This window comes from Eutrigla gurnardus, assembly GCF_963514095.1.
Source record: "Eutrigla gurnardus genome assembly, chromosome: 17".
Classification (NCBI taxonomy): Eukaryota; Metazoa; Chordata; class Actinopteri; order Perciformes; family Triglidae; genus Eutrigla; species Eutrigla gurnardus.
This window is the reverse complement of record NC_139928.1, coordinates 7,965,701-7,990,850: the sequence shown is the minus strand read 5'-3', so window position 1 is coordinate 7,990,850 and position 25,150 is coordinate 7,965,701. Positions and strand designations below refer to the sequence as shown.

Below are 25,150 nucleotides of genomic sequence, written 5' to 3'. Positions count from 1 at the left end.
CAAAAGGCGCTTTGATGACAAATATCAGAAGAAAAATCAGATTAAGTGTTAACAGACATTTTCAAAGATGTGATATAAAAATGTTACGTTTAGCACATATTTGTTGCGTATTCTTTGTTAAACTAACAGTTACCACAAACCACTGTTCATATACAAGAATACAGGAGTATAAATATAGAATATCTGTACCATAGGGTAGTATTTGAGCATTTCTCAAAAAGACAACAGTCAAAAAAGAAGAAAATCATGAGCTCAATCACCACCTCAGATGGTGAGCTGCACTCAAAACATTCACTCATTCACAAATCCAAATGGAAGACCATTTGTGTTCAGTCCCATCATGGTGAGTCTCGTCTTGAGCTCCACATTCCACCTTGAAAACTGCTCCTCCAAAACAGTCTTTACATCCTAAATGCCAGCTGCACGTTTAGGAGCTCAAATCCAGGTGGAACAAAAGACACCATCCAACATCCAACAGCTTGTTTTGTCCCATTTTCATCAAGAGGCTCACTGTTGGCCTTTGTAGCAATGCCAACAGTATTATATTTACTTCAATTCATGGTTACCACATTAAAGTTTAAAGCTGTAGACATTAATGAGACTTGACAGCCTTTACAATACGCCAAAGGAAGGACGGCTGTACAACACAAACTCCTTCGCTGCACAAATAGACTTCTTTTAGGAGAAACGGAGCGAGAGAAATCTGTTCAATGGCGACAAGCAAGGAGGCCTATGAGAAATGTAGTCTTTCACATTGCACTAATAATAATACCAATAGATCGCTCCTCTTATCCCTGCTCTCATTTGTTTATAATACACTACGTATATCATCTTTTGTATATAACGTGATTGGATGATCAGAGGTGAGCAGGTTGTCATTGATCAGATTTAGCATTTCGCCCTGCTCCACGTCTTCTGCCAGAGTCCAGTTTTGAGGCTTGAAGCTGGATGGAGCGTTTAAGTTTATTAGACACTGTTGAGTAACAGAACGGTAGCAGCCGAGCTTGGTGGGGACATTTCAGGGTTAATGATATGGGGATCTTGTTCATCTCCAGAGTCCCCTTCTTGCTTTTGTGCTACAGTCAAGGTTAGCTTGTTCAAACTGGCTTCTAGCGTCGCCTCTGCTCCCTCAGCTCTGTCACCTGCAACACACAGAAATGGAGGGCATGCAACGGTGAATAAATGTGCATGTTTAAGTAAACCAATGATGCACAAATGCATCATTGCTGACTGAAATAGAACTTTCTTGAAAATCAAACTCTTCCCTCTCTTCCCCCATTTTTATTTCAGTGGACCACTTTTCTATCTTACTAAAGGGCAGAAGTCAAACTAAAGATTGACATTTTCCTTAGTAAAAGGTGTGGAATAATGGCATTAGACTTTGAAAATATATACATTTATATTAGAAACACTTTTACACCTGAGAGCTTTCATTTTAACTGCTTTTAGTAAACACATTGTGTAGAAGTTCAAGTCTCAAATTTATGATTCAAGTCACACATGATCTTAAATACTTAGTTCTCGTCAATTATTATTTATTTTTTAGGAATAATGTATCAACTTCTACTTCTGATGTAACTTGCAATAAAGAAGCCTGAAATGGAGCGCTGACAACTCACTAGATGTGTACTGTATTTTTTGAATGATGATATTTTACAGAAGTTTTTTTGTTTATTTAAGATCTCATTTGTGTATTTTATATCAACAATGCGTCGAGACCAGTTAGCCCATCTTAGTCCAGGTTAGTGGTGTTTAAAGGGAAGTAGTTAGCCTGGCTCTTTCCAAAGTTAAAAATACACCATAACAACATAATTATTAGTGAGTTTTGGTTTACACAAAGAGAAATGTTTGCAAGACTCCAGCTCTTAACTAAACACTTTCATGAAATTAGTATTGATCTTCTAATCACACACTCAGAAAGTATTTTATTATTTATGTATTTACTATTTATTTAATGCTGCTCTTCCAAACAACATATAGGATGAAACATCACATGGTCAACACACATGTACACGCTGATGCGATGAACACACACCTCTCTCCTGGTCGCAGTCTGGAGAAGAAGCTCCACTGCACTGGCTTCGAGGGCCCAGGAGAGGCGAGGTATGCCCAGAACCCCACACCGAGTCTGGGTCATGAGAGCTACAGGGACTCGCTAATTCCAGTCCACCGGGACAGGAGGAGGCGAGGACGGAGGAAGAGGGTGAGGTGGACAGGCAGGAGCAGGGGGTGCAGAGCGAGGAGGAGGAGGAGGAGGAGAAGGGGTAAGGGCCGGGCATGTCCAGGGGAGTGGAGGCAGAGGTGGAGGGTTGGGAGGAGGATGAAGAGGACATGGCTTGGGGTGAGGAGGTGTCTGTCTCCTCCTCTGAGCTGTTACTGTGACTGCCCTCTTCATCAATTGATACGGACACCACTGAAACACACATATGCACATTAAACATGCAGACACACAGACTACAACAACAACAAAAAACCTTGGTGCAGTTGGACGACGTGGACGCTAAGCTTCAGTTATACTCACTTGACAGACCGTCTGACTCCATCGTGAAGTTGGTGATGTCCTCGTTGCCCTCGTCTCCCTCCGCACCGATGCCCTGTTCCCTGGTACCCATGGCGAGGGAGCGCCTCTGGGCGTGGATCTCTTCGGAGATGCTCTCCAGGTTGCGTAGTGCCGCGCGGTAGTCAGCCTTAGCGACCACAACTTTGGCCTGACGCTCATCCACGTGGCGTTTGAGTTGCTGTGAGGATTTAAAAACAGTTTCTCTGTCAGTCAGGCGGGTGTTACATTCCTTGTGACTCCAGCTGTATTTTGCTACAATGTTGTGTTACATTATACCAGGTTGTATTGCTATTGTAATAAATATGGGTTTTATCCTTTGGCAGGAAAATACTGCCAGTGTCAGAGCCTTTAAATAATCACAACGGTGTAGGAAAATATACAATCTTTATTAAATGATCACATGTTTACGGTGGCCCTGAAGTGCAAAACGCAACCGAGACTGCTTCCGGCTTTGCTACAGTGCAGACGCTTTTCCTCTTTGCTCTCACCCCTGCCTGCGATTTTCTGCTATTTTTTGCTATCTGCTTCTCCTCAATAAGAAACAAAGAGCAGCAGCTCCTGGATATTTACAAAACCAGTGGGATTATATTTTCTTTGAGATAAAACGGGCATTTTTCAATATTTTTACGACTTCCTCAACGCTACGCGAGGAGGCCTACCAAACAAGATAAGCCTGAGCCTGCTAAAGGTAATTAGCAGAAGATGCCTCCCTTCTCTACGGAAGATTACCATAAACTCCTACAGAAGATTTTACTGCTGGAAACAAAAATGAATCGGTTAGAAGTAAATGTAGAAGTGAATGGACTTTGTGGGAACAACACCACTCTAGCACTGACTCAAAACAGTGGACAGGAGCATGCTAGAACCCAGCTAAGTAGCAATAATGAAGCTATGAAGAAACGGGAGGATCCTGTACACGGTAATAAATCTACCAGCGATAATCCTCCCTGGAACACACTTGGTGCGAAGCCAAAGAGAAGACCATTTCCCTGTGACATGGGAGAACGGATATCTGGCAGGACCCAGCGCCCCGATATCTGTGATCTGACCGGCTGGCCTGCGTTACCATCTCCATCCAGGCACAGCGCCTCCTCAACCCCACTGCCTCGTAGGACACAGCAGCGGACAGCTGGGGAGAGGAGAGCTACCAAGAAACCTCCCCAGCAAACAACTGTTCAACTAAAGAACAGGTTTGCTCCACTGCTGCAGGACCATGGATCCCCCTCTGACTGCCTGGATAACCCCCCACCACCACGCAGCAGGGTAAGACCTGCTAACTTAAAGCCACAGAGAAAGCTAACGACAGGGCCTGAAAATCTGATTGTGGGTGACCTTTTCTGTAAAAGATATGAAAAGCAGTAATAACATCAAAGTACTCTGCTTTCCGAAGGATACGGTGTCTGATTTGGAAAAAAGAATCCTGGAAATTGTGGCTGCACACCCAACTGTGAAAAATATCATTCTGCACATTGGATTTAATGACATTGAAAAACAACAATCAACAGAGTTGAGAGAGGACTTCAACAAACTCTTTGAAACAGTCAGCTCTGTGAATGCTGAGGTTTTCATCAGTGGCCCTCTGCCCCTGACCGGGAGAGGAGCTGAGACATTCAGTAGACTGTTCTGGCTCAACAAATGGCTCTCAACTGCATCTCTTGCTCGCCCAATGCATTTTATTGACAATTTCCGCTTTTTCTGGGACCGCAGGCATCTTTTTAAGACAAACGGACTTTGCCTAAATAAGCTGGGAGCAAAGCTATTCATCACCAACATGTCTTACTGCCTGCGTCATCCATCTGTCGCCAAGGACAAGAGACGAGAGGAACCAACAAAGAGGGAAGACGAAACACAGATTATCAGAAACGTCGAAGGAGGACTGAATGTGGATCCCTCCCCCACCCCCCCACCCCCAAATCTCCATCCAGGTCTTCATCATTCTCCCTCCCTCCAATAAACCTTTCTCTCCCCTCCTCCCCCTTGGAGTTCCAAGAGCTACCCCCACCTACCCCCCGCCCTTCTCAGATTATCAACAACGTCGAAGGAGGACTGAATGTGGATCCCTCCCCCACCCCTCCCAAATCCCAATCCAGGTCTTCGTCATTCTCCCTCCCTCCAATAAACCTTTCTCTCCCCTCCTCCCCCTTGGAATTCCAGGAGCTACCCCCACCTACCCCCCGCCCTACTCAGACCCCCTCTCCCAAGGCTGCAACTAAGTCACCAAAACTCAAGACCCCCTCTTCCAAGGCTGCAACGAAGTCACCAAAATCCAAGACCCCCTCTTCCAAAGCTGCAACTAAGTCACTAAAACCCAAGACCCCCTCTTCCAAAGCTGCAACTAAGTCACTAAAATCCAAGACCCCCTCCTCCAAGACTCTTCCCTTATGGCCACCTCTTCCCTTTTGGCCACCCCCTCCCCACCCTGACAGCAGCCCTGAATATTACTGAGACAGAAAAGGGTTCAGCAGTAGACCGCATTATCAGCTGGACCCAAGGTCGCCTACATCAAAACATGGCACCTTCTGCATTCCTGTTGTGACTACTAAGAGAGTAAACATTGGGAAACTTGAACACACTGCTAACCTAAACAATCTCATTCCTGTTCTCTCAAAATCAAAGTCAACCTCAAAGCCTGTCAATAACACCATCAGGATGGGTCTGCTAAATGTAAGGTCTCTTAATAACAAATCATTTTTAGTCAATGATTTTATTACCACTTCTAAACTTGATTTTATGTTTTTAACTGAAACATGGCTAGAACAAAATAACAGTGCAAGCATTCTGATCGAGACAGCACCCCCCAACTATAATTTTATTGATGTTTGTAGATCTGGGAAAAGAGGTGGAGGGGTTGCTGCTATATTTAAAAATACATTTCAGGGGAAACAGATGTCCCTTGGTGTTTTTCCATCATTCGAATATCTTTGTGCTGTGTTGAAATGCTCTCCCAGAGTTCTCCTGTTAATTATTTACAGGCCACCTAAATATTCGTCAAATTTTTTCGATGATTTTACTGAATTATTGTCTAGCATCTCCACTGATTTTGACTGCCTAGTTATAACTGGTGACTTTAATTTTCATATTGATGATTTGAATGACAAGGGTGCAAAAGAACTTTTTAATATTCTAGACACATTTGACCTTTCTCAACATGTGAAAGAGGCTACTCATTGTAAGGGACACACCCTGGACCTGATTATCACAAAAGGTCTCAATGTTTCTGATGTTTTTGTGACTGATCCTTCATTGTCTGATCACTTCTGTGTTTTCTTTAATATTTCTTTCATTCCTGACACACAAACAGAATCAAATAAGGTCAAAAAGCGGTACATCAATGAACATGCCAATGTACTCTTTAAAAATGCCATTTCCTCGTTACCACCTCTAAACCCATGTCATGCTGATGATCTTGTAAACATCTTTAATTCCAAAATTCTGAATGTCATAGATGTCATTGCACCTGCTACGGTTAAAACAATTTCTGGTAAGCAAAAGGCACCCTGGAGAAAAGCTGCTGTTGTGACAGCCCAGAGAAGAGAGTGCAGGAAGGCTGAACGAATCTGGCGGAGTACTAAACTTCATATTCACCATGACATCTATAAAGAGAGCCTCCGGGCCTACAATTTAGTCTTAAAAAGTGCGAGAGAAACATACTTCTCCAATATCATAAACAACAACACTAATAAGGCGAAAACCCTATTTGCAACTGTTGACAGACTGACCAACCCCCCAACACAAATACCAGCTAAACTCCATTCCACGCAGAAATGCAATGAGTTTGCATTCTTTTATACTAATAAAATTGAAGGCATCAGACGCGCCATCAATATCTCAAACAAAAAAGTTGGATCACCACCCTGTTCAGGCAAAAGTAACACAGCAATGATGGCAAGCTTTAATGCCATAGACTCTAAAACTCTAGTGGAAACGGTGACAAATCTAAAATCATCCACCTGCTGCCTTGATGCTTTACCTACCAACTTTTTTAAGAATGTTTTTGACTGCCTATCAATAGACGTATTGCAAATAGTTAATAACTCCATTCAATCAGGCAATTTCCCAAAGGCCTTCAAAACTGCAGTCATTAAACCCCTTCTAAAAAAGCGGAGCCTAGATGCCTCTATTATCAACAACTACAGACCAATTTCAAATCTACCCTTCATAAGTAAAATAATTGAGAAAGTTGTCCTCCAACAACTAAATCACTTCCTGGCTTCAACTGGCTGCCACAACAACTTCCAGTCAGGATTTCGACCTTTTCATAGCACCGAGACGGCCCTTATTAAAGTTGTAAATGACATCCGTCTTAACACAGACTCTGGCAAAACTTCAATATTAATGCTATTAGACCTCAGTGCTGCATTTGACACTGTCGACCACTCAATACTCTTGGACAGGTTGGAAAACTGGGTGGGGCTCTCAGGCACAGCCTTAAACTGGTTCAAGTCATATCTACAAGATAGGAACTATTTTGTTTCCATTGGCGACTTTGTATCAGAACCTACCAATGTAACGTGTGGAGTCCCCCAAGGTTCAATCTTGGGGCCAACATTATTCAACATCTACATGCTCCCACTAGGACAAATCATGCAAAATAATAACAATGACCACCATTGCTATGCCGATGACACCCAAATCTATGTAGCACTATCACCAAACGACTATCGCCCCATAGATCTTCTGTGCCAGTGCATTGAGCAAGTCAAAGACTGGATGTGCCAAAACTTCCTACAACTAAATGAGGACAAAACTGAGATAATTGTTTTTGGTGCTAAAAAAGAAAGGTTTAAAGTAATTCAACACCTTCACTCTCTGTCCCTGAAAACCTCAAACAAAGCCAGAAATCTTGGGGTTATTATGGATTCTGATTTACATTTCGACAGTCACGTTAAATCAGTAACAAAATCAGCCTACTATCACCTAAAAAATGTAGCAAGACTTAGAGGGCTCATGTCAGCTCAAGACTTAGAAAAACTTGTACATGCCTTTATTACTAGTAGGCTAGATTACTGTAATGGTCTCCTTGCAGGTCTTTCGAAAAAAACTGTCAGGCAGCTACAGCTTGTTCAGAACGCTGCTGCTAGAGTTCTTACAAAGACCAAAAAATGTGAGCACATTACACCAATTCTTAAATCCTTACATTGGCTCCCTGTATGTCAGAGGATTGATTTCAAAATCCTCCTGCTCACATATAAATCACTACATGGTCTAGGACCGAAGTATATCACTGATATGCTCCCACTACATAAGCCTTCTAGACCACTAAGATCTTCTGAGACCAATCTGTTAGTGATTCCCAGAGTAAACAACAATCACGGGAGAGCATCATTTAGTCACTATGCAACAAATGGCTGGAATAAACTTCCTGAAGATGTAAGACTTGCCCCAACTCTGACCACTTTTAAAACTAGACTGAAAACTTTTATGTTCACCATAGCTTTCTGCTAAATCTTTTAATGTCTGCACTGTTTTTAATTATTGCAAATATGTTTTTATTCTATTTTCTTTCTGTAATGCATTTTTAAAATTTTTATTATTTTCTTTTAATTCTTCTATTTTTCTTTTCTTTTTTCTTCTCACTTTGTTTTATGATGTGAAGCACTTTGAGTCTGCCTTGTGTATGAAATGTGCTATACAAATAAAATTGCCTTGCCTTGCCTTGCCTTGCAAAAACAAAAAACACACACAAAAAAGAAAACACACACACAAAAAAGAAAACACACACACAAAAGAAAACAAACACAAAAAAGAAAGCAAACACAAAAAAGAAAATTAACAAAAAAAAGAAAACGAACACAAAAAAGAAAGCAAACACAAAAAAGAAAATGAACACAAAAAAGAAAACAAACACAAAAAAGAAAGCAAACACAAAAAAGAAAACAAACACAAAAAAGAAAGCGAACACAAAAAAGAAAGCAAACACAAAAAAGCAAACACACACAAGAAAGGAAACACACACAAAAAAGAAATCCCAAAACGGAAGTGTTACCTTCGGCGGACATCGCTGATTGGACAAGGTAGGCTTGCCCCGGAAACTAAACTTGCTTTCCCGTCTACGCCGCCAGAAACGAACACAAGAAGAAGACGAACATGAACGACGAAATGGACAGCGAAACCAAACTCTCTATTATAAAGCAGTATTTTGATGCAGGACACCAATACGACGTGATAGTTGACATGTTGTCGACTATTCACGGTCGTAAGATGAGTCTTCGAACGCTGAAGACCCGTTTGAAAGAAGCCGGCTTACTTAGACGCCGTAACTATTCCCCACTATCCGAGGTGAGGCGTGCAATTCTGAGCGAGCTTGATGGACCGGGGATACTGTTTGGATATCGGACTATGTGGCAAGTCCTACTACAAAAACATTGACTGCGTGTTAAACGTGACGTTGTAATGAGGTTGCTGAGACAATTGAATCAACAACAGACGGCTTTGAGGAGACGCAGGAGGTTTACACGGCGGACGTACCACTCCATGGGTCCAAACTATATATGGCATGTAGATGGGTACGACAAACTCAAACCATTTGGCCTGGCTCTCTCGGGATGCATAGATGGATTTTCACGAAGAATCATGTGGCTTGTTTGTGGACTGTCAAACAACAATCCATCTGTCATTGCTCACAACTACATCAACTGCGTCAAGAGTACTGGTGTTGTTCCAATGAGATTACGAACTGACCTCGGAACAGAAAATGGAACAATGGCAGCAATACAGTGTAACCTCCGCCATGGGCATACGGACTACTATGCGGGCTTGTCCAGTCACAGTTACGGCTCATCAACAGGGAATCAGCGCATTGAGTCGTGGTGGTCTTTTTTCAGAAGAGGAAGGTTGGTAAATATCTGTTTGATAGATGAAAAGTACATTAGAAACTGTATAGTGATCGACTGTGTTTAACTGATTTTTACGCCTGTCTGTCATTGTATTATCCACATTAAATAACAATAACAGCTTTGCATTTGCTTCATTGCTCTGTTCAAATTGGTGTTCTTCAACTTTTTCATACACTCAACAAAAATATAAACGCAACACTTTTGTTTTTGCTCCGATTTTTCATGAGATGGACTTAAAGATCTAAAATTCATTCCAGATACACAATATTACCATTTCTCTCAAACATTGTTCACAAATCTGTCTAAATGTGTGATAGTGAGCACTTCTGCTTTGCTGAGATAATCCATCCCACCTCACAGGTGTGCCACATCAAGATGCTGATCTGACATCATGATTAGTGCACAGGTGTACCTTATACTGCCCAGAATAAAAGGCCACTCTGAAATGTGCAGTTTTGTCTCACAGCAAAATGCCACAGATGCCACAAGCATTGAGGGAGCGTGCAATTGGAATGCTGACAGCAGGAATGTCAACCAGATCTGTTGCTCGTGCATTGAATGTTCATTTCTCCACCATAAGCCGTCTCCAAAGGCGTTTCAGAGAATATGGCAGTACATCCAACCGGCCTCACAACCGCAGACCACGTGTAACCACACCAGCCCAGGACCTCCACATCCAGCAGGTTCACCTCCAAGATCGTCTGAGACCAGCCACTCAGACAGCTGCTGAAACAATTGGTTTGCATAACCAAACAATTTCTGCACAAACTGTCAGAAACCATCTCAGGGAAGCTCAACTGCATGCTCGTCGTCCTCATCGGGGTCTTGACCTGACTCCAGCTTGTCGCCGTAACAGACTTGAGTGGGCAAATGCTCACATTCGATGGCGTCTGGCACGTTGGAGAGGTGTTCTCTTCACGGATGAATCTCGGTTTACATTGTTCAGGGCAGATGGCAGACAACGTGTGTGGCGTCGTGTGGGTGAGCGCTTTGCTGATGTCAATGTTGTGGATCGAGTGGCCCATGGTGGTGGTGGGGTTATGGTATGGGCAGGCATCTGTTATGGACGAAGAACACAGGTGCATTTTATTGATGGCATTTTGAATACACAGAGATACCGTGATGAGATCCTGAGGCCCATTGTTGTGCCATACATCCATGAACATCACCTCATGTTTCAGCAAGATAATGCACAGCCCCATGTTGCAAGGATCTGTACACAATTCTTGGAAGCTGAAAATGTCCCAGTTCTTGCATGGCCAGCATACTCACCGGACATGTCACCCATTGAGCATGTTTGGGATGTGCTTGACCGGCGTATACGACAGCGTGTACCAGTTCCCACTAATATCCAGCAACTTCGCACAGCCATTGAAGAGGAGTGGACCAACATTCCACAGGCCACAATTGACAATCTGATAAACTCTATGCGAAGAAGATGTGTTGCACTGCATGAGGCAAATGGTGGTCACACCAGATACTGACTGGTTCTGAGTCCCCAGACCCCCAATAAAGCAAAAAAATGCACATTTCAGGGTGGCCTTTTATTGTGGACAGTCTAAGGCACACCTGTGCACTAATCATGATGTCAGATCAGCATCTTGATGTGGCACACCTGTGAGGTGGGATGGATTATCTCAGCAAAGCAGAAGTGCTCACTATCACACATTTAGACTGATTTGTGAACAATGTTTGAGAGAAATGGTAATATTGTGTATCTGGAATTAATTTTAGATCTTTAAGTCCATCTCATGAAAAATGGGAGCAAAAACAAAAGTGTTGCGTTTATATTTGTGTTGAGTGTATGAATACAAAATGCATAGAAATGATTCTAGCCCCAAATTTAATTATATCAGTGGTTGAATGTTTTTGTGATAATCAGTTAATTCTCATTCTGATTTGTCTGTGATCTGTGTGAAGTAAGTAACTTCATGTCTAATGTATCTCCAGGTCTCAGTTTTGGATGGACCTGTGTGGAGACCTGAGAGACTCTGGATCTTTCAATGGCAGCCAGGAACACCAGTGCTTACTGAGATTTTGCTTCAGTAAAGTTCTGCAGAAAGACCTGAATGAATGCGTGGACCTGTGGAACAAGCACCGGATTCGTCCTAGCAGACCAGCCTCATGTCCAGGAGGGATCCCAAATGAGCTATATCTCTTGCCCCACAGGTAGTAAAGGTTTATATCAGCGGTTCTTAACCAGGGGGGCTGCACTTTCCATAGGGGTGGGGGGGGTGGGGGGGGTAGAACAAATAGGGTTTGAGCAATACCAGCGCAGTATTTAGCCCCTGTGGCAAGAGAAGCCGCCTCGACAGCTCGTAGTGGCAGCAAGAGAGGGAGAGAGAAAGAATCTGCGCTGATTTTATGTTGATGCTGGTGGGATTTTCTCCTCCTCTCTTCTCTCCTCCTCCTCTCTCCTACTGATCCCTCCTCTGTCCTCCTTATCTTTCTCCGCCATGCTCTCCTCTCTCTCCTCCCCATCCCTCGTCCCCTCTCCTCCATACTCTCCTACTCATCCCTCCTTCTCTCTCTCTCCTCTGCCTCTCCCCTCCTCCTTCTCTCAAGATAGATTGATATATTATCTATATATCTACCTACCTACCTATCTACCTGGAGTGGGTGGCGCCCAGAGGAGGGGGCCCCCTCCCAACTGCATTGAAACAGGCCTTTGTTTTGTTTTTTTTGGGGGGGGGGTAAACCCCTGGTCTACATCATATACATTACAAAAAATTTAAGGAGTAAAGGTTGGTATAATCGTGTATTTAGAGGCTCTGTCTCTGCAATGACCAAGTCCTTCATAATACTTTTTATCTAATTTTTCAGATTTGGCGCGAGGGACTGTGGATTCTTTGTTGAAGATGCAGAGCTGGATGTTTTTCCTGAGGCAAGGCAAGAGATTGATTTTTACAGTGAAGACATGAAGGAATACCTACAACAGGCCGTGGAACAAAACGGACTACAACAGCCACATGACTGGAGGACAGCCTCTGACCTTTACATCACTCTGAAGCAAATAGCTGGCCTGTAAATACTGACTCCTGGGTCCCACTGGTCCTTCTGGTTACGGGGCTTTCCACCATGTTGGTCTGCTCGTCTGTCAGTTATGGCCGTCCAGTTGATGGCACAGTCCTTATCCTCCTGCTCTTACCAGTGTCAATGGCCCTGCAGATGGCATTTCCCCTGTTCCTCAGTGCCTAGCCATGTGTCCCTAAGACTCACAGTCATAAGAAAGTGTATAGTTGTCTGTATATGTGTAATTGGTGGTGGGAGGAATGGATTTTTGACTTAAATTATTTGATCAAAGGATTCTCTCTTACATTATTCTTCAAAATATTTATGAATCTTTGTGGACAAGAGTTGACAATACCTCATATTTTTAGTACACTGTGACAGGTACCTTTATTAAACATCTTTGAATAAAACTGTAGTGTTCAGCAGTTATTTAAACATTTCACAATGTCTACAACTATATGTTTTTGACTATTGATAAGAGTGAGCTGTTAAACAATAATCAACAGCAACATAATCCATAATCTGGACCCATGTACAAATCTGACCAGAGGGTTGTTGATAGAAAAAAAGGAGCAACAACAAAAAGAAAACCATGGATCAGGACCCAGTTATTTACATTAATGTGTAAGCTGTGCATATAGATAACTGCACAGACTGAAATATATACAAGTCCTTACACAGGTGAATCTTTAAACTGTGCCTGTAGCTGCATGGACTAAAATATAAGGTGCGTTCACACAGGTAAACAGAAAAATGAAAGGTAGCTATGGCAGCTAAAAACATCCAAATCCTGGAGCATTCTGGATCCCAAACTCCATGTTTGTCTTAAAGACAATGTAAGAATCCAAGAGCGGCAGCTTCATCGTATTTGTGCAGGTGTTCGCCATTGGAAAAGGAGAATTGTTTAAAAACTCTATGCTTGGAGAGGGTGTCATTCCAGCTGGTGGAAGCGCTGCTAAGCCACTGGCAAACATGAGTACATCCTGAAGGGACACTGCTGTTGCTTTTTCTAAAGACAAAAAGTCAACATTTTAGTTAGTCATATTTCATCAGATAAAATACAAATTATAAATATTACTACACTACAATTAATCTAACAAAGCCTTGACAAACCCTCGCAATCAAGAAGAAAGTCAGCCCAAAATCCAATTGTTTGGTTCTCCTTCTGCCACCTGTTGCTGCCTCTTAGGCTGCGGTCAGGACGGAACAAGCTTTCCATTTTCCGTTTTGGGATTTCTCTTTTGTGTGTGTTTTCTTTCTTGTGTTTGCTTTCTTTTTTGTGTTTGTTTTCTTTTTTGTGTTAATTTTCTTTTTTGTGTTAATTTTCTTTTTTGTGTTAATTTTCTTTTTTGTGTTTGTTTTCTTTTTTGTGTTTGTTTTCTTTTTTGTGTTTGTTTTCTTTTTTGTGCTCATTTTCTTTTTTGTGTTTGTTTTCTTCTTTGTGTGTGTGTTTTCTTTTTTGTGTGTGTGTTTTCTTTTTTATGTGTGTTTTGTTTTTGCGGTTGCGTTTTGCACTTCAGGGCCACCGTACATGTTGAATATATAAAACTATTGCATAGAGGTAAGGAGGACTACAAATGACTAGAGGTCACCAGTCACCACAGGACGATCACTGCACGTTTCATCTAGGTGAAGAACCATTACACAGCACACACAGGGCTAGTTTCTAGCTTAAGGCACACCATTTCAAATCACAGCACGCAACACCCTCAACGCAGGAGGCACTGCAATTTATCAATCACAGCAACAACACAGCAATCCACTCTCACCGTTTAAAGTGAACCGTATGGATGTCCCGCTTATGACGATAGCTCTCCCACCTGTAACCTCCTCCCCCTCTGCACTACACAACGGCCTATAAAACACACACACATACAGAAATACATTTAACAACAATATTGGTCAAACTTAACTCGCCCGCTTGACGAGACCCTCCCCCGGGGTCTGAGCTTGTGATGCCGTCCAACTCCCCGGGGAGCAGCTTCGCTGGACGGCACAGACAGTTCGGCTGGCGTCAGTGTCGCGCACGGCAGCAGGGAGTATGAAGAGCAGTGGCGGCTCCTGCACTCTTCTAAAGCCCGGCCCTAACTTCCTACAGGAGGCAGCAAACCTCCCCTCCTCACACAGGAACCTCTGACCCCCTCTCTAACTATCTTCATCGCCGGCAGTCCTAAACGGCTGCGAACGACACCCTCCCTCCCAAGAGTGCCGAACCGCAGTAGTCAGATGCTCTCCTCGTGCCCCGTCTGCTCTGTCCTTTATCACCTTCCAGACGACCTCCTGCCCGCAATCACACACACACACCTGTACTCAATTCCCTTGATACACAGGTGATGCTAATTACGTCACCGAATATGTCCCCCAGCATATTCACATCACACTATTGAAAGCAATGGCACTCTCTGCTGGGCAAACTCTGTACTGACACAAGCAGTACTTACTTTATCTGATTCTTTAAAAATGAATGCATTAAATCTGTGCATATTGACAAATATATCTGTGATAGGCTATTAAATTGGTCGGTCAGGCTCCAGTATAGACTTATGAATACTTACATTTTGACACACAAAGTGTGTCCTTGACTAAGTGAGCATGACACACTGTCATGTATTTGTTTGTTTTCAAGCAAATTATTTTTGGGGCTTTTCCCTCCATCTCAAAGTGTGAATGAGGATGGATGGTGTGATTAAAAACTGGTTGCAGCGTTCAATTCTTTTTGTGAAGTCCTCTGCTTTTTTAGAATCTTTGACAACACTAATGGGATATTCTGTCCAATAGAGCAAATAAATGAATGTGGGTTTGACATGTTAGGTCATTTAGGCTGATACAAGTGACATCAATTGGAAAACTGTCTGTTCCCTTGATGACTTTCTTAAATCTCCATTATAATCAAACTCAACCATGATGTTTATGCCAAACCAAGTTAGCACACAAGTAGTTGTTGCCTAAAGTGGATCCGTTTGAATCCTGTAATGGGAATTTTGGATGTTTGTAATTTATAATCAGAATATTTGTCAGGCCAGACGTCGATCCGCATCTCCTCTTCTGACTGTTATGCTATGACGAAAATGAATGCCTGTTTGTAGATGATATGAACATAAGTGCCACATTGACATAAGATAATTTCAGGACTATGACGCCTGTGTTCTGTAAATCTTGACCTTGCCTGTACATCTTGTCTTTGTAAGATAGGACATGATCCGTCCTTTGTCCATGGTTCCTCCTCCTTAAAAGGGAGATTGTTGTTAGACTCAGGGTCGTTCCGGCTGATTCTGAACCTTTGCATCAGAAGGCAGGGGTGAACAGTACTTTCTTCTGCAGATGAGAATACTTAGTGGAATAAACCTCGGAGAAAAAGCTGATCCTGGTTGTTGATCTTTATTGGGCAGATTCATTTTTCCACAACAATCCACAATGTTAGAACATAGTGGGGCGTCATAGTTTGACATGCTGGGCTACGCAGTTCTGTACAAAGTGTACCGAATGGTCTGACCCAGCATCAGCATGTGATGTATTGGTTGAACATTATGTCATCTGAAAAATGTGGTTATTCCAGGGTACAAATGACTAAACTGTGCACACAATTAATCAAATATTGTAATCCTATTTCAAACAATGCAGAGGTAAATAACTTCTAACAAATCAATCTAATACCCTTGTTGTCCATTATAGACAGGGCAGACATGATGGGTAGCGTTTTGATTCGTTTGTACTCTGTCTTCCAGCCACAAGATGTCTCTCAATGCCTCTATTTCCATTGGCAAGCCTTTCAAGAATGACCAGGAGGCAACCGTGTCCGTGAAAGCCGTCATGGACATCGTCTCCATTGTCCTCTATGTTCTGACCATCCTGCTCGGCATCACCGGAAACTCTATCGTCATCTGGGTGGCCGGATTCAAGCTCAAGGTGGAATTACAGACATGTATTTTCCTGAGCATCCAAGCATCCAATACAGCTCCAATTTGGTCTCACAGAAATACAGGAAATTTCCAAAACAGCGCATTACGTGGTGGTGGCATGTAATGTGTTAAATTGATTTGTCCGCACCTTGGAAACAATGCCAATGGCAACTGGTGGATGTGGAAATTAAACATATCCACATGAATTATCAATGTTCAGAGCATGTGGCGTAGTATAACCAGCAGGAGGGGAGCTGAATGGGTGAAACACACACACACACACGTTCAACTATCAGACCTGTTTTTGTGTTCCAAATAATGTTGTCATTTTGAAGTTACGTTTGTGATGTTTTTGTGATGGTTAAATTGTTTCTGTGGTGCCGCCACATCATTTTAACACGTTACACACCCCTGCAACCATGTCATGCGCTATTAAGAGGTAATGGTAATTTCACTTTATCTGTTTAACCCATTGAAAAAGGATAGCATATTTCACTTTAATAAAGATACCGGCCTGCATGCAATTCTTGTCCTCACCATTGAAGCGTGGGGGCGCTATGTCTTAAACGTCTTAATGCGGACTTGATTCCTTGTAACCAGACTGGCATGTTTTGATTTTGATGCGTGTGGAGGTTGGATGTGATATGTGCTTATGTGCTGGCATACAGGCTTGTAATAATGGATGTGTTTTGAGTAAGTCCTCGCTCTGAGGCACGCGCAAGCCCCCCCCCCGCCAACATAAGTGAGCCCCCCCTAAAGCCGCGGTATAGTTCGCACACTGACGAGGTCCATCCTCCAGCCTTGCCACGGGCCGGATATAGCTCCTATCTCCCACTCTGACCTCGACGGTCCGGATTCTCCCATCCACCCCAGAGATGACTTGGGTGACTTGTCCAGCAGGCCAGAGCGCACGAGGTGATTGAGGGTCAATGATTAGAACGGTCTGTCCAACAGCCATGTTGGCGGTATCCCTTCTCCATTTCCCCCGTGGCTGTAAGCTGGGGAGGTAATCCCGGACGAATCTGGACCAGAAATGGTCGGCGAGAAGTTGACTGTGGCGCCACCTACGGGTGCCAACAAAGCTGGTGGAGGCGAACATTGCCTGAGGGAGTGAGGCGTCACGTCGGCCCATCAGGAGCATGTTCGGGGTGATCGGGTCAGGATCTGCAGGGTCAGCAGATATATACCCCAGAGGTTTAGAATTTAAGATGCCCTCCACCTCTATCAGCACCGTGCGGAGAACGGTCTCAGGAATGGACTGACGGCCCAAGACCACTCGGAGGGACGCCTTGATGGATTTAATCTCCCTCTCCCACACACCACCAAAATGCGGGGCATGGGGAGGATTGAAGTGGAAGGTGATCTGCTGCTCTGCCAGCTGTTGCCTCAAGGCGGGCTCCATCTTCCAGAAGGCATCACGGAGCATCTCCTCACCCCCTCTGAAATTGGTGCCTCTGTCGGCCAAGATTTCAAAGGGCTTCCCTCTCCGGGATACGAAGCGGCGGAGGGCCATGAGGAAAGCGTCTGCATCCATACTCTCCAGCAGGTCCAGGTGGAGGCATCGTGTGGTAAGGCACTTAAAGATTATTCCCCACCGTTTCTCCACTCGGCGACCCAATTGACCTGGAATGGCCCAAAGCAGTCAACTCCCGTGGACCAGAAGGGTGGCTTGAACAGGCGGAGACGAGCAGATGGGAGGTCAGCCATCTTTGGGATAATTGGCTTGGCTCTCCATTTCTGACAATCCTGGCAGGAGGTTTGGTGTTTCCTTATGGCGCGACGTCCCTTCAGCAACCAGTACTTCCTTTGCATCTCTCCATGAACCCGTTCAGGTCCAGGGTGTAGAAGCCGCTCATCGAAGCTCTTGATAAGGAGCTTCGAAAGGGGATGGTCGCCGTCAAGGACAATCGGGTGCAGGACTTCAAGATCCAATTTAGCCCGTCGGAGTCGTCCCCCTACCCTGATGAGGTCCAAAGCAGGGTCCAGCTCAGGGGAGAGAGAGAGAAGGCGGCTGTTCGTTGGTAGGTCTACACCTTTATGCAGGGCCTGGAGCTCTTCCGGGAAACTCTCAGCCTGAGCTTTCTGGACCAGCAGTGTTTCGACTGTAAGATGAGACGACGCCATAGCCGCCCCGTCCGAGATCATCTGGGCTGCCGTCGTGATCAGATCCTCCAGTCTGCTGTACTGCGAAGCATCTGGGAGGATGTATTCAGATGCTTCCTGAGTCAGGTAACAGGCAACAGACTTTCTCATCTCCTCCATATCACTCGGGGGTAGAGGAATGGCTGACGAGGGGAAGGCAGGCCACTGAGCCTCAGGGGTCAGCAAGAACGGCGGCCCTTGACTCCATCTCTGAGGTTGTGCGAGTTCTCGCAGGGTCTTCCCCCTCGTGACATCATCAGCTGGATTCCTCTGGCTATCCACGTATCTCCAGTGGTTCACATCCGTGAGGTCTTGTATCTCCGCGATACGTGTTCCTACAAAGACCTTATACCTGCATGACTCCGATTTCAGCCAGGACAGCACAGTGGTCGAGTCACTCCAGTATACCACCTTCCGGATGGGCAAGGTAAGTTCGGATTGCAGGGTGGAGAGGCAGTGGGGGCCCGGGCCCTCTCCGCCATGTGCTGGTGGGCGTGATGTTCCCCCTCCTCTGCCAGTTTCTAGACGTGTTAGGGGTACGTCTGACTCGTCATGCACCATCTCATGCCGTGGGTGCCGCCCCGTCGGTCTCCCAGTTGTTGGGAGGGGACGGTAAGGTGATGGGGTCAGTGTCGTATGCATAGAGATAGGAAGAGGCTGAGAAGTGTGAGTAGAATCTTGCGGAGCGTCTTGGAGGAGGGGGCTTAGCTCCAGGTCACGGTCACTTTGCAACTGTGGTGGCCCATTGGATTGCTGAGGAGCCCATGAGGGGTGGCTGTCCATTCCTTGTTCTGCCTCAGTCCCCTCGACCAGTACTGCCACGGTGAGCCTGGCCTCCTTCAACTCCTGTCTTGCTTTGCGCAGCCTTCTCTCCTCTGACAGCCTCCTGGTCAGCCCCTCTCTCTCCTTCAGAGCCGCACGGGTCTGTTCATCCAACTGTTGATATCTCGCCTCCATTTCCCTCTCTTCCTTTATCTCGTCCTCTAAGTCTTCCAACGCCAGGAGTTTCCTCCCTGCTTCCAACTTGGCCGCCTGCGCGTTGCTCAGCGAGGTTTGAGAGGGGGATCTACTGGACCGGCTACTCCCAGAACTGTAAGTGTCAGAGGCTCTGCTTCTCTGTAGAGATGGTCTCCTTTGTTCCTTCGACACTGCCTGGCGTGGTGACACATGACCCTCAGGCTGAATTTGAACTCTTTCCTCCGGTGACGCCTTCGGCACATGAGCCCGTGACCCCGCATCACCTGCCGCTCGCCCCCTAAGGGCAGTGCCTGGTTCTTGGGGAACTGATCCAGAGTCCGGCTGGCTGACTTCTCTGGGGGGAGGAGCATTTGAGTCCGGTCCGGCAGTGGGTTCAGCTGATGAGGGTCTGGTTTCACCCTCTCCACGATCCGATGGCCCACGGCGTTCCTCTGCCCGTGTCGGTGGTTGCCCCTGTGAGGATGGGGTAATCAATGTGATGGCCAACATGCGAGGACTGCGGGGTGTCCGCTTAGAGGAGCCCCTTGGGTCAGTGTAGCGGTCTGGTGGTTTCCTCGCTCGGTGAGGCCGCGAACCAGTTCGTGGCTTCAGTTCTTGACTGGTTGCGTTGGGATTCTGAAGACCATCTTCCTCTTCTGGATGGCCCGCAATGCTGCAGTCCAACCCATAGCCTGCCATTGCCTCTCTCCTCCGGCTCGAAGGACCATGAAAAAGAGTTGTACGCTCTAGGTGAGGTGCGGCGTTGGGTCAGGTGTGGAGAAAGTCTGGGCAGGCTAACCACGGTTAGATGGTTGGGAGTTGGACAGAGGACAAGGCAGAGGTTCCATTTTGAGCATAGGGTATTTATTGTTTGTTCTTATCCTTCCTTTTGCTCTTCTTTTCTGATGTAGTACAGGGGTGTGGGTGTGGTTTGATGAAGCACACGGGTTAGGTTTGCCGGCCAGGAGACAGGAGAGGTGTTGGATTTCTCGGGCCAGTAATCCGGAGGCAAACGGTGGCGTTCGAAAGACGGACACGGGTAGCGTTTGCCGGCCAGGAGAAGAGGAGACGTGGAATATTCTCGGGCAAGCATTCCGGAGGCAAACATTGGCGCACGGCAACAGGTGAGTTTATATGGCGTCCAGAATCAGCTGATCGTCACCAGCTGTGTATTCCGTGGGCTGGGCGTAGTCATGCGGGTGCGCTCTAGGCAGGCAGAGTTGGAGCAGCGCGATGACACGCAGGTTATTCCTTAAACGAGTGGGGATTTTGCACACCCATCAACCACTGACTTCCCATTTGAAACTTATTTGCGATATGTCAAAAGCAAATATAATCCATGAAAAAAAAATCTGGAAAAGCTAACTCACGATGCGCTTAAGCTGTAATAGAATGTACATTTCAGGACTATAACATTCTAAACTCTTTCTCCTTTATTTTTTTTTTGTTGTTTGCGTTTCTTCTTCCTCCTCAGCCAAAGGTCACCAACGTGTGGCTGGTGAATCTGGCCATAGCAGACCTGATCTTCTGCTTCACGCGAGTCTTCTCCCTCCTTAAGAAGCTCTTCTTCTCTTCTCAGTGGCCCTTCGGCCTCTTCGTCTGCAAGTTCAACGGCTTCTTTAAATACGCCAACATGTTCTGCTCTGTCTTCCTGTTGGCGGTGATTAGTCTGGACCGAGTGCTTTGCATCTGGCGGCCCATCTTCACCAAGCGACGGCGCACCCTGTGCGTGGCGAGGATCGTGGCCGTCTGCGTCTGGAGCGCTGCGACCCTCCTCAGCAGTCCGTACTTTGTCTACCGTCAGGTCTTCCTGAAGAACAACCAGAGCAAGTGCTCTTTGGATGGGCCAGAGTACGACAACAGCATCAAAATGACTCTCTTCCTCATCCGATTCACGTGTGGCTTCATGTTGCCTTTTATGGTCATTCTCATCTGTTACATCATGGCCGGAATTGGCATTCGACGCACCCGACTGTTAGGGAAGTCCCGCCCCCTGCGCATATTGGCATCATTAGTTGTGGCCTTCTTCCTGTGCTGGGGGCCGTACCACTGCCTCCTGCTGGTGAAGATGATAGACAGTAAGAACAAGGTCCTGGCCATCTGGCACCCTTTGGCGAAGGGCGTCGCCTACTTTAACAGCTGTGTGAACCCTCTGTTGTACTTCTGCATGGGGCTGGACAGGAGGATGGGGTTCAGTCTGGCGGGGGTGTGCAGGAGAGCTCTGGCGGACGACGTGGACGGACGGACGACCCTGTCCATTGACCGCTCTCTGGACGACAGCTGCGGGTCCAAACCCACTACTATCATGGTGGCAGGAACGGGTCATACAACAGTGGATGTAGTTTAAGGCTTACAAATACAGATAAGTAAATGTGGAAAACTGTTGGCCTCCGCTTTCACCTCCTTCACATCATTTGATCAGTAGGATGACAAGTTCAAATAAATCATATTTGACTGGATAAATCTATTATTACTTCAAGATCAGTCATTGAACATTAGTAAAATTCACATTCAAATTAAAAAAAGCTACATTTTGGTAATAAATACTACTTATTAACATATATATGGCATAGAACAACAGATTGATACATACATCGCATGATCATATTTAGTGTTCATTAAGTTTTCATAGTACTTGTCCTGGCCAAACGTGTTTGAAGAAGGTTGGTAACTTAATGGGAAAAAGAAGGAATAGTAAAAAGTTAAAGTAATTTCCTTCCCTCCAAGCATCGGTATGAATGTTAGACAGCATCTTACATTTTTGTATCGGAGTTATAATGATGATGATGATGATGATGATGATGATGATAAGGTTGTGAGCAGGTATCTGGAATCAGTCTGCTGCTGAACCTTCCAACACACAACAATTTTCAAATTATAATTTTCTTCATGTTGAGGTTTGCTTACTGTTTGTCTTCTGGATTTTATTTTTGTTATTGTTTCCAATTCAACTCATCAAATGAATCAACCCATCCTCACTCCCAATGGGGATTGATGGGATATGGGATAGTCAAAAAAATAAAAAGAAACTGACTGAAATAGCGAGAAAGTCCGAGTTCGGGATGGACGGGTCAAACAAACACAGGCCTTTAACCCAGCAGACAGACATTTGACAAAATTAAAAATTAACGTTGACTTATTTACCATAGTTTTGCGACAAAACTTTCTGTATTTTACAAAACATGCACTCATTTTAGCCAAAACAACAAGCTTTTGAAGAAAAAAATAAATAAAAAAATCAAACTTTTAGAAAAACTACTGACCTGATTGGATATATGTGGATGGGCTGAGATTAGATTAATATTTTCCTTGTTTTTGTTGTTGTGTTTTGTTGCATGTGATAAAGTCACAGATGGAAAGTGGAAGTGGTGGTGAGTCTGTAGGAATAGGAAAGAAGGCAGAAGGTAGTGTGACTATTAAAAGCAAAGCCAGTAATAGCCAGTAATAGCTAGACGCCGTCTTGTATCAAAGTATCCTTTTCTTTGCATATTTTCTACCACCAGAGATGCTAAACATGGCCTTATGAATGTAACTGATGTTAAGCTCAGTGCAGAAGAGGGCAGAGCATTAATGGCTTTTATGGGACACACGTGTAGATGAACAATACTAAAATTCAAGTTAACCAGCACGATGAACATCAGGCCTTAGCAACCGGCTTGTAAACCGCAGCTGTACTTACTCTGTATTACTAACGCATCACTAAAATAGCCAGTTTAAAAAAAGCAGACTATTTAGTTTGAACGTTGCTCTTTAAGTTTGATGGTTTTATGGTTTATTTCTGTCCTGCAGCAGTATCACGTTAAATGTAATGAAAGCTCACGTTTCAGATTTCAGTACTCCTTGTCACACAGACACACACACACACAATAATATTAATTTGTAAATAAGATTATAGAGGTACTGTATTATGAAAATAAAAGCTTTACAAGTTCCATGAAATCTGTGTTGTTGTACAATGTGTGGACACAGATGCCAAAAGCTGGTCGAAGATAAGTAAAAATGGCGTTGACGATAGTAATGCTTTTATTAAAGGTCCCCTATAAAACTGATTTTCATCAATTTCACACAGCTGTCAGAGGTACAACAATACTGGATTTGATATGCATTGCCCCAAACCCATCCGTAGTCCTGAATTTCAGCTGTCTAAAAGTTGCTCAAATGAGCTCTGCTGAGAACAGGCTGTTTCTGTGCCTGCACCTTTAAATGCTAATGAGCTCTTTCTGTCATCGCCTACTTAGAGAGCCACGGAGACGATGCTGCTTACGCTAGCGGCAGAATGCGCCAATGTTTACGTGGATGTATTGCTATGGCTCGCCTATGTGTCGTTATGTAATGATGGGAGCTGAATCTGAACAGCCTGTCGGAGCGCCGTTGTACCAGTGGGTGGGCTGCAGAGACCATGCAGGAGTCGCTTGTTTTCCTCATTCTGGGAGTTGACAGGCTCAGGGAGGACCAGTTTAAAGGTGTAGAAACCAGAGAAAACCTGTTTTTCATAATATGGGACCTTTAAGCTGTATATTCAGCTTCTGTGGTCCTAGATCATAAGTGCCGTGATCATAATATAGTATTTTTCATGTTTGCTGACATTCTCTCCAAAACAGCAACTTGCCTCAAATCAACAAAATATTGCCTGCAGTGTCACTACTCAAATGCACAACTTAAGAGGCAATGGCAGAGTCTAAAAGCTTTATTCCGTAACACAGGCAGGGGTGAAAAAAAAAACAGGAAGGCAGGGAGACAAGGCAGAGGGATCATACAGGCAGGACACAACAGGCTGGAAACACTGGAAAACTAGGCATAACACACAAGACAATCTGGCAGAGAGTTGGTGAATCTAGGCTGGTATATAGCGAGTGGCTGATGAGGCAAATGGTGCTCAGGTGTGGGGAATGAGCTGATTGCTGGGCTGATGGAGTCAGGACCTACAATGTTTTTAATCAAGCAGTTGAACCAAGGGCAAATAATATGAATGAAAAAACAGTAAATCATGGTGAATTTGTGACATGCAGGGAAGCTCGGCCTTGAAGATTAGTTGACCTTAACTAAAACCAACTGTGAAATACCAGCCTGTTCTCATTCCCCAGTCAAAAGACCAAACGCTTTATCACGACACTCGTCTGATACCCATGCACGAGGCACCTTTTAGCGTCTGTATGAAGGAAATAACCAACCATGATGTTATTCCTAAACCTAACTCAGTGGGGTTTTTTTGCCTGAACTTAAGTGATTTTGTTTTAATTCACAAAGTCAACAACGTCTATATAAGAATATTTTGACTCATCAGTGTTCAACATCCGGTTCCGTCTCTGAAAAGCTGAAATATGAGACAGGGAGAGGATCTGACACTTTTCTATGTATTGTGAAACCTCAAAACCACAATTCAAGAGCAGAGTAGTAAGAGCCAACATACTTATCACAGCCACACACAAAAAAACAGTTCTCACTCATATAAAACGTTCTTCTCTCTTTAGCTAAGTTCGACGAATCTGAGCTTCTCATTATTGGGCCCGAAAACAACTCAAAAGACTTACTTATTTTAAATTACTACTTAATTAATACTTACTTAAATTTCAGCATCACGTCATAAGTCGGTTCGATGCTGTTTAGTTTTTTTTACTGATGGAATAAAGCGAAAATCAAACCAGAATGTATCCATTCACATTTTTGTATGTTTCGTATGTTTCTGTCTTGATTGTAAGAAAACATTTTTAAAAAAAACAGACATCAGATCTGGTGAGCTTGTT

General features: G+C 44.4%; 2 protein-coding genes across 2 annotated transcripts in view; one reads left to right on the top strand and one right to left on the bottom strand.

Annotated features, from left to right (window-relative positions):
- LOC311028478 (formyl peptide receptor 2-like) overlaps window positions 1–22,255 on the top strand; it is a 65,936-nt gene extending 43,681 nt beyond the window's left edge. The window contains exons 2-3 of the mRNA XM_084033080.1: window positions 16,134–16,314; window positions 20,881–22,255. Coding sequence (XP_083889206.1) covers window positions 16,141–16,314; window positions 20,881–21,753 — 1,047 coding nt within the window. The 5' untranslated portion in view covers window positions 16,134–16,140 and the 3' untranslated portion in view covers window positions 21,754–22,255. The remainder of the gene's footprint in view (window positions 1–16,133; window positions 16,315–20,880) is intronic.
- On the bottom strand, window positions 878–11,854 carry LOC311027420 (SH3 domain-binding protein 5-like; the record flags this gene model as incomplete). Its single annotated transcript, XM_084031447.1, has 4 exons — window positions 878–1,142; window positions 2,036–2,413; window positions 2,522–2,812; window positions 11,818–11,854. The coding sequence occupies 4 exons, from the start codon at window positions 11,852–11,854 to the stop codon at window positions 967–969; spliced, it is 882 nt and encodes a 293-aa protein (XP_083887573.1). The 3' UTR covers window positions 878–966.
- Window positions 22,256–25,150: the final 2,895 nt, after the last annotated feature.